This window comes from Gobius niger (genome assembly GCF_951799975.1).
Source record: "Gobius niger genome assembly, chromosome: 23".
NCBI lineage: Eukaryota > Metazoa > Chordata > Actinopteri > Gobiiformes > Gobiidae > Gobius > Gobius niger.
Genome location: NC_136874.1, coordinates 3,696,516 through 3,706,666, shown reverse-complemented (window position 1 = coordinate 3,706,666; position 10,151 = coordinate 3,696,516). Strand labels below are relative to the sequence as shown.

The 10,151-nt window shown below is 42.0% G+C and overlaps 1 protein-coding gene and 1 long non-coding RNA gene across 2 annotated transcripts in view; both read right to left on the bottom strand.

The window, feature by feature from the left end:
• Window positions 1–5,802: 5,802 nt before the first annotated feature.
• LOC306982240 lies at window positions 5,803–7,225 on the bottom strand. The gene is made up of 4 exons (XR_013794183.1): window positions 7,187–7,225; window positions 6,973–7,121; window positions 6,720–6,904; window positions 5,803–5,839 (listed from the first exon to the last, which is right to left on the bottom strand). It is a non-coding gene; the product is annotated as an uncharacterized lncRNA (long non-coding RNA).
• A 565-nt stretch (window positions 7,226–7,790) lies between these two features.
• The window catches only part of LOC306981965 (uncharacterized protein), a gene marked incomplete at both ends in the record, with an annotated part of 7,467 nt that continues 5,106 nt past the window's right edge, over window positions 7,791–10,151 (bottom strand). Inside the window, 3 exons of the mRNA XM_079581705.1 lie at window positions 7,791–8,003; window positions 8,089–8,165; window positions 8,240–8,393. Of these exons, the coding sequence (XP_079437831.1) occupies window positions 7,791–8,003; window positions 8,089–8,165; window positions 8,240–8,393 (444 nt within the window). The remainder of the gene's footprint in view (window positions 8,004–8,088; window positions 8,166–8,239; window positions 8,394–10,151) is intronic.

The following is a 10,151-nucleotide window of genomic DNA, read 5'->3' as shown; positions in this document are numbered from 1 at the left end:
ATGAACATCGGTCACTTTTGCTGCTGCTCAGACACTCATCCCTGGACGAGAAAGGTGAGGTGTCTTGCCCAAGTGCACAAACAGCCCTCGGCTTCCTCCCGGGTAAAAGTTGCAAACAAAAGTGTTGGAGAACGGCGTCTTCGGGGCTAAAAATAGGCCCATCTTCACGGCGGAGCGCGCTGAATGGAAAAGTTAAGATTACAAGAAGTGGAAGTGTGCGCCAGCAAACGTGACGGAGATAAAAGAAGGAAGCCAAGAGGTTTTTAGCCAGATTAAAGCCAGCGGCCTCTTAAGACCATCCCCGTAATGAAATATGTCAAAGCCCATAAAGAAAGACTGAGGCCATTTAGGAGCACGGGGAGGAAGGAGGGGGGGGGGAGGAGGAGATGGGGCAAAACGCACTGTGTCAGCAAAAGTGCTCCGCCCGCCCCAGCCCTGTCGATACGCATTAGAGGAGACGTCCAGAAGCAGAAAGAGGAGGGAAAACAAGACACACACGGGACGAATGAAAGCTTTGTTCATTATAAAGGCGTTTGAGAAGGGGCGGGGGGGACAGTGGGAGGGGGCAGCGCATGGACATGTCTTATTGTAAAGGCTGATCGATCGTGTTTTGTATTCACCGCCATCGCGCCACCGTCCTCGGTTTCCCCCGGCTGCGTTTAGGAAATAAAATGACACCGCTGTAGTTTTGAAGAGAGAGGGGTGTGTGGAGCGTTTACGGTGGAGAGATCAGGCCTCTGCTTTTGACTTATTCAGAGGTGGACAAAGTGCTTTCCTGGTAGATGATGAATAGTCAAATATACTGTATATCATTATATGAGTCGGAGCAGTGGGAGAGGCACAGATTTAGAAGAGAAAATGCTTCCCCTGATCATTATTTGGAAGTGCTTGGATTCACAAACCTCACATATTCATCTCATGGTTGAAAGAGGTCAAGTACAGGGCCGAAATGTGGGGATTTTACAATATCTAGCCTGAAAAAAGCCTGCATCTCTGGTACTGTAAGTGATAGACTTCCTTGCATTGGAACACAAGCTTCACCAACTAAACCTCAGTCAGTGTTAGGGAGTAACTAAATACATGTATTGAGAATACGTATTTAAAAAAATAATTTGAGTAACTATTCTTTCCAAATATCAAGGGAAACATCCCAGTATCAGTCATTACATTTTAGCTCCATGTTGCACAACATTATTAAGAAAGAACTTTTAATGCTGACCAGTTTTTCCTCCTAATATAAAACAAAGATTTCAAAGGCCTTATGCCACAGCTCATACAAACACTGCACATGTGTCACATGATGCTGAATCTGCTGCTCCATTGGCCTTAGTTAGAGTTCCTAATTAATGGTAAGTGAGTTTATAACAGGTGTTTCAATAATCATAGTCTTTATTTTTGTAACTATACACCATATTTATGAATAAATTGACCTTTATTTAACCAGGAAAGTCCCACTGAGATTAAAAAATCTCTTTTTCAGGGGAGTCCTGACCCTAGAGGGGTAACTATTGTACATGTTTTAGTGGTAGGGGAAACCGGAGTACCCGGAGGAAACCTACGCAGACACGGGGAGAACATGCAAACTCCACACAGAAAGGCCCCATCCAGGTGGGAATCGAACCCGGGACCTTCTAGCTGTGAGAGGTGAGCGCTAACCGCTGCGCTACCTGTGAACGTATTCTAAAAGTATTCAGAATATAGTACTCTGACTAGACAAAGTAATGGAATACTTAACAAAATACATTTTAAGGCAAGTATTCAGTATTCAGTAACTAAATAAAAGTCAGTTTTAATCTCCACAATAGTGTGTTTGATCGTTAAATGCCGTGGCTAGCAACAGCATGCTAATGCTAACGGCGGCTAATCAAAGCTGGGACAGAAACTATGATTGAATCACCAAAATAAAACCGGCCTCTGCTGGAGTGGCCAAATGTTTTTTTTTACAGGATTTGGAAAAATATCGGCCGAGCATATCGGCTTTGGTCATAGAAAAACCCATATCGATCGACTTCTATTGAAAGTCCGTTCATCTGACCAACATCGAGCACCACATTTTAAATATCATCTCCACTTGGGCATTGAACTTTGTGCCAGTTTCTGTTTCATGCGTACAGGTCCAGAGATATTAACCATAAACCAAGAACATGTGATTATTCGCTAAGCCAATCCCCATAGGAAATGAATGGGATGCAGAAACAAAGCAAGTTCAGTGAAGCCGTCTGGAGATTTTAATGAGCTCTCACAAGCACAATGGGGAATAGGAAAAACTGACAAGCTTTCAATTTCAGCTAACGACATGCCCGATCCATGGCACCATCATGAACACGCCTTTGAAAATGCTGCCAAATCTAACTATCAAGCCCAGCTGCTTGTCTGAAGCAAAAAACGACTCCAGGTTTGAGTTTGGGGCAAGAAAACTGTTGTAACAATGTTTAAGGCTCCAAATGAGTAGCTTTTTCCCGATATGGCCACTTTAAAGCCTCACTACTGAACAGTGGTGACAGGAAAGCAGCTGATGCAAGCTCTTTGCAGGACTCCAGGTCACGTCATTAGTATTCTGCAGACTGCACTGCGCCGCACAGAGGAGCAGGTGGTTTTAAAACATCCACCGCGTTTGTTCACACATAAAAGAAACGCTCCGGTCGTGAACAGTTTCTTAAAACGAGGCACACTTTTCTCAAGCTGTGGGAGGAGTCTGACTGAGGAGGTGAGATTCAGTCCTGGGTTTGGTTTGGGAACAGTTTAAACTAAATTAAAATCCGCACAGGCATGTGATTCAGCGACATAGCGAAAAGTAAGCAATCCATTTTAGCTTCCAGGAATAAGCATAAAAACACTCACCTTTCTGGGGTCTGACCAGCGATCTGATGTTGCCCTCATCCGCCACTGGAACACAAAAAACACAAGGTTTATTTAAGTATGGCATCTAAATAAAGTACATGTACTACCATTGGCTTCAAGACACTCCACCTATTAAAGCGGCTAGAGGCAAATGAGTCATTTTTTGCTCACTACTGCCACCTCAGGTCATACGTGTAACTGCAGCTTCTATATTAAGCTCGTGCATGACGGCACTTTGGACCCGAATTAACAACCTTTAAGAGTGACAGTGCAGGATTTTAGAGGCAGTTGTGGTGAAAAGGTCTGAGCTCATACACATTAGGACATGGCTGGAACATATAGGGGAAGGAAAATACTTAATTTTAACATTTTTAAAGTCCCTTTACTTATTAGAAGTCGATCGATATGGGTTTTTCTAAGACAGATCCCGACTTTTGGGCTGATATTTTGAGCTGATTTTTAAAAATCTCTTGTCTATAATCCTGTGTATGACACTTTTAAACTCTAAAATCATGTATAAAAAAATATTTGTAATTTTACCTTCCATTGGGCTTAATAAACATTCCTCTCTGCATATTTCTGAACACTTTCTCATCAACGCAACGTACATCTAACATTATTAAGGGTGCATATTTTGGGCATTGCAAGCACAATATAGAAGCCGTTATACACATCCAACAAAGCAGTAAAACCAGATATTGCAAAAATCTTATTTGTCTGAAAGACCAGATGTTCTAATACTGCATGTAAAGTTAGGACTTCTAAACATTGTTGTGCCAATTATAGATTTGTCGGTCCACGCTACGCATTCCTTAAAGGGTATCTAACCCCCCCTTCCAGAGGCTCAGCCTGAGAGTGTCAGATTTGAAAATCTCAACAGAAAAGGGGCGTTGCCTGGAGGACTAAGGGGCACGCGGGAGGGGTGAGGGGTGGGAGGGGTTTCGGGGTCTGATTGACAGGCCTGAGTCATTTGACTAATGATGCACTCGCAACGCTCCTCGTAAACAAAGTTCGAGCACAGCGAGCTAACTTATTTAGCAACATGGTGAGACAGCTCTACAGCTCTCTTTACACAGGACAGGCATCGTGGCAGACAGTGGCCTTGTACCCGAGACTGCTCTGAGGCGCGGGGTTATTTTATTAGTGATTCCGCTGTCATTTACAAAGCTAACGGCTTAGCATTGAGCAAGATCGATGTTAGCATCGCAGCTAAGGGACCAAACGTAACTGTCCTGGCTGCTTTCAGAATCTACCGATCTATTTTAGATGTAGACTTTCACTGTGGTCTGCATAAGCATTGCAGATGTATCTCAGTGTCACAAGCAGAGAATGTGTGAGGTATAGAGACTTGATTATATGTATTACAAAGCTTTATTTTATTTCTCTCACAGCAAAGTGCACAAAACATGTCACATAAAAAAAAAAAAATTGTGCAAGAACACTGTCCTAGAAATAGTTTTCGGTTGGTCATTGAAGATAAAGCAGATAAATCATCCATGTTTATCTAAAGGCTTAACTAAGGGTCTGTAACATTAGGCTCTTGGGTCCACAGAGTCATTTCTATTATTACTACATTTAGTGAATTACAGGTTTAACCAATGTAACACACGCACTGAACTACCACTAAATGATGAGTAAAGGCTATAATAAAGTCTTTACATGTATGCTTATTTAGTTGAAATAGTGAAAATGATAGATCTTATTTTTTTAGTAAGTTTTCTTACTTAATTTTGTACTTCCTGGCTTTTACAACATTGCAATTACCCAATGCAATTTTTCTTTTGTTAATCTTACTACGACAATATCAATCAATCAATAATGATATATTTCATTTGAGGATCAAGCTGCATGTGGTACTCTATTCACTTAGTCTACCTAGATGTGTGCAATAAGCAAATTGAACAAATACAATTTAAATTAATACTTGCCATACAATATCGAACTTGACTGTTTAATACTTAATTTATGGAATCAGAACTAGAACACACTGAACTGAATTTTTAAATGTGGCTCGATCATCCATCAAACTTTGATACGCCTTTTAGATTGATATAATTACAGTTTTGAGGGGAAAAGGCATTAAAAACATAGCAGTAAAGCTGAATTCTTGCATACACAGTTGAGCTACAGGATGGCTTAAATTAACCAAGTAGCAGTAGCTCATGTACAGTATGCTGCATGCATGCATACATGCAGGTCTTCTCAATGCACGGGAGACAAAGTTGATTCTTATGGCTATACAGTTGTTGGGTTGCAGGTTAGTGTTCTAAAGGCCTATAATGTTATATAGAGGTACAATTATTTCAATTTTGAGGAAATGTTTGGTCTTGTATAAGAAAGATAATGGACCCAGTGACTGAAATTAGTGATCATTTTTGTAATTCATACATTTATTTTTTTGGCTGCAACTTGTGAAAGTGTAATGCAGTTAATATGAAAAACTGGCTCCTGCCTCCCCACTGGGGAGTGTGACATCACATTATAGAACCTGCAATCCAGCAATACCAACTAAAATAATTACACATGCACCATTAAGTTTTCAGCTTCTAGAGACAAAGTGGTGCTGGTTCTACCTCACCAAACCATCCTGTGAAATATCTGACAGAAACAGCTAAAGGCTTCATTTTGTTCTTGGATTGCTGATCAGTGTCTACAATTAAATCTTGCATGGAACATTGATTTCATCTACTATGTTGTCCAGTGGCATGTCAGCTTATAGAATTCTTCATATTGCAATGTTTACTCCCATCGTTCTATATGTGGTTGGCTACTGTCCTTGTCCAATGTGCCTCCATTTCCAGAAACATTCTTTCTTTGCCCGATAGAGAGGTCGTCTGAAAATGTGAATTGAAATGTTATAAAAAAAAAAAAACACACACTAAGACATGAATTACTTTAAAAGGGAAGTCTGTCATCAATATACTGATCAAATGCATCACCGTGTGATCCGATACATACAGTGGACATGAAGAATGGTTTGCATGCATTTTCTCCACCTCTTTCTCCACCTCTGACTCTGCATGGACAAGAAAAGTCTGTTACAACTCAGCATACATTTTTGCGTGCAAGATGTGTTAGCATCATTCTAATTTACATTTAAAATATAGTCCTCAATAAGGCAAAAAACTGTTTTCAATGAGAAGAAATATAAACCACTTGGGGAAATAGTAATATAAACAAAATGATAGGTGTCAACAAATGCATTTATTGGTCAACACTAAAAACGATTCTCCCACTTACTGGTGTAAAATACAATACTCCTATGCTACATTTGTTAGAATTTTAATGCGAGTCGAGCAATATTGTGATGTGTTCACCTACAGGTACTTATGACAGTTCAAATGAGTGGCCAGTCCTGTCTTGCACACACCTCAAGCTGGAAAATCCAGAAAACCACTCATACACGGGCTTTTTTCATCCACTGGACTTTGGTTCATGGTTAGCCACTGCTCTCAGGCAACACAGTCTGCATTCTGAAAAGATTTTGTTCCATACTGCCAGGCCAGTCTGAAAATATAATAATGCATATTCCACAGTCAATCCATAATCATCTGAGAATTCTAATGGTAACTGGTGCATTATTTCCCTGTAATCGCACAGTTCGTCTGAAAATCATCTTCTATATCACTCCACTGCAGCAATTTCCACAGTAATGATTAAAAATTAAGCTACTATTGTTGTGGAAGTCGCTTTAGATAAATCATCTGAAAAAACTGACTCTGCGTTGTGCATTAAACCTGTGTAATACACAGCTTCTTGTTGTTTAATCCTTACTTATTCTACATTTGCTAAACTAGCACTATAGTCTAGCATTATAAACTAGCCATGTAATCTACGTAATATATTTGCCACACAAAATAATCAAGCCAAAACTTAACATGCTCACCTTATGTCCTCTTGAAAAATCTGGACCTGTGCCTGCTCACAGCCTCCTGCTTGTCTGGCCTCTCATATTGTGCACAGAGTGGTTCAGGCACAGGTACTTTGTCTGTGTGCTCCTGGTATGGGAGAGGATCCTCAACCACACTTTCAAACAGCAGGGCCATTAGTTGGTCAATGTAGACTGTAAACAAAGCACAAAACATTTGTCTTTGTAAAAGCATTGGTTGTGTTGTTTTTAATGTGACATACCTGAGGTAGCTCTGGTCTTCAAGGCTCGCACGGTGTAGTCGCCACGTTTGTACTTTGGGTACACTATCGCATACCGCAGTACACCTTCAAGTGTTGTAGCATGTGACCTTGTAGCATTTTCATTGTAGTGCAGGGCAGCAATTTGCAACCTACAACATTTTTAGGTACAGATTCACACAACATTTTTTTTTTTTTAAATGTATGTATGTATTACCTTGCTAACATTCCTCTGAAGGAGAAGCCTGCACTTTTGGGGGAGAACCTAATTATCAGGCTGTGGAAGGCCTCAAGGGTTGACGTGTGGTACACCGGGCTGATTTTCTCCACATCCTTCACAAAGCGTGGAGCCAACACAATGTCACTGAGCCTCTCACATGCTGCTGTGCCTACAGAGTAAATTACCATGACATAATTGTAAAGCAATTTTTGTTTCGAATGACAATGCCAACCTTACATTTTTGAAATGTACATAAAATACAATGAGTAAAGGGCCAGTATTACTGATAACAAATGCAAAACTTACTTGGTTTGAGCCACACTCTTGACCCTTCCCCAACCAGAGGCCCGTGTAGGCACCGAGGAAACAGGGCATTGTCGTGCGTGTGCACATTCTGCATGTGGTTGGCCACAGACGTCCACTTAGCGACAGCCTCTTGTCCCGAGGAGGAAGTCGAAGCTGCCCAATAGAGGTGATTTACCACGCTTTTTCTCCACTGGCCAGCGTCCTGGGTGCTCTTTCTCTTTGCGAGCTCATCAATTTTTTGCCCAATTCCTAGAGTTTAAAATACATATTTACTAAATGCAGAATAACCATAATATTACACAGCATTCCCCAAATGCATACCCTTTCCCATGTGCCATGGGTCAAAGTAGTGCCTGATTTCCTTCTTTTCCTCCCTTAAAAACTTCTGAACGCCGGTGTGTCGGTCCGTCACAATGGCCTCCACATTGACACCCCTCTCTTCCAGCATGGTCAGACTACGCACAAAGCCCTCCTTCTCCATGCGCACGCTGTTTCCAACCTCATTGCTCTAATAAGACAAAAAATAAATTAGGTGCTGAAATGCACAGAGTGATCCCAAATTACATATTGAAACATTCCTTGAATTCCATTACCTGGACTAGTTGGATGTCAATGACTTTGTTATTACTGAGATTCATCATCGTGTAACTGCCATATTTGGCCGAATGTCCTACACGAATGCAAGTTGTACGTTAGCTTACTTTTAATTAATACTTCTGATAAATGTTAATGAAATGTATTTACCAGGTGAATCTGCCCGCATGTCCCCACCCAGTGACACAGAGCCGCTTTCAAGAGCCTCCCTGATGAGGTCCTCCTGCTCCAGCTTCCACTGCCAGTTGACCGTAGGGATGAGGAGCTTTGCCTGATGCCTGTAGAAGCACTGCTCTGACAGTCCCTGAATATTGAAAGCCCTCAAGAACTATAAAAGGAAAAAATAGGTTATCAACTGATAATAGATGGAAACAAAATCCAAACAAAATAATTTGTGCTGTACCTTTGAAATCTGGCTAAATGATGAGCCGGTGAACAGCACAGCAGCACAGAGCTGTAGGTTTCCAGCTGGGATGTTGTTCACCATGGGCTGACTGGACCACTGACTGGAGAACTCGCAGCGAGGACACTGTTGAGTGACCCGCAGCAGTGTGCCGACTGTGATGGTGTCCACAGCACAGCGACCAGTGCAGACAGGACATCGCCTGAACAGCTCCAGCAGTTGGTCCTCGTGAACAATATATTTTTTGTCCTTGTGTGGAGGGACTTCAGTGGGAATGCTATATAAAATAAAGGATATTTCATCCCTCAAAAAACCAGGACGCTGTATATATTTTTTCTATTAAAAAGCTAGAATTCCTTTTTACCTTGAACAGTTCACAGTGCTGGCACTGTCATCAATGTGGAAGCTGGGGTCAGACGCTGACACCTCACACCTTCTCCTTTTTAAAGGTGTAGAGGCTGCTCTGGGACTGTCAGGAAGAGGGATTTCCATCAGGTCCTCAGTACCACAACCGACGCTTGTGTAAGCGGTCCGGGCTTGAGTAGCTGTACAAAACACAAACAAAATAAACAAACACGTTAAAAATGGCTGTAATTATCATTTACACAAAACAGAGTGTTTTTAGAAATAAAATGACTGTATAAACAATAAAAAGAGATATCACCTTTGCTTCGCCTGCTCGGCTTCACATTGGCCTGGACACTTGCATGCCTTACAATGACTGGATCAGTCTGGCAGCCAAATTCTCTGGTCACTGGCTGAAAACGTAAAAATACATATTATTTTTAAAATGTACACTACAGAAGAAGGGTAATGTGTTACATTTCCTGAGTGCATTTAATTGTTGTCTAATGCAGATTAGTGAACGTAAGGCAACATATGGATCCCAGCACCTGAGCACCCAATAACCATACGGTCCACCTGGAGTGGTCAGCCCTCTCGCCCCTCACTGACCACGATCACATATCTCACGAGCGCGCGCGGAGCCACGGGCACCTGCCCGGTCAGTTTAGCCACACATTAGATGATAGCTATCCGTTAGCTTTATAGGTTAGCTTGTAGATGCTCTCACGTTTTGCGCAGCTGTTGTCAAATATGAAAGCTACTGTCATCGCGAAAATGTAGACTAGTTTGGTGCTCAGTCTCAAGCACAATTACGCGCGGTCTCAGCGTAACTTTGTTGTGCAGACTGATGCATTAGCCACTCCCGCTAGCTACAAAAGGCTATAAAAGTTCACATGTCATAATATACAGCGGTGTAACTGTCAGCTCACCGTCTCATGCGGTTCATAGCTCTCTGTTTGAGCGGGGTTAGAGAGTTGCCAGGCAGCTGATGGATGCAGACTGCTGTTTCTCTGCCCAAGTCAAGTGAACGAGTGCGGGGCGCACCGCTTGGAGCACACGCAGCCACAAGCCTCACCCAGTGCATAGTTTATTTACACGCCAGATCCCGCATTGTTTGAGACACTACTACAATCTATTTCAACGTGCACTATCGAAATTCTACTTACATGACATTAGTAGCAGTTTTAGGTTGTTGTTATTCTCACTCACCTCAGATTGGCGCCTGAAATCGTCCTGCTGGCGGGGCAGCAGTGTCGGTGGGCTCAGTCGTGGAAGAGCAAGGGTGGGGACTGCCTCATTCTTCAAACGAAGAAC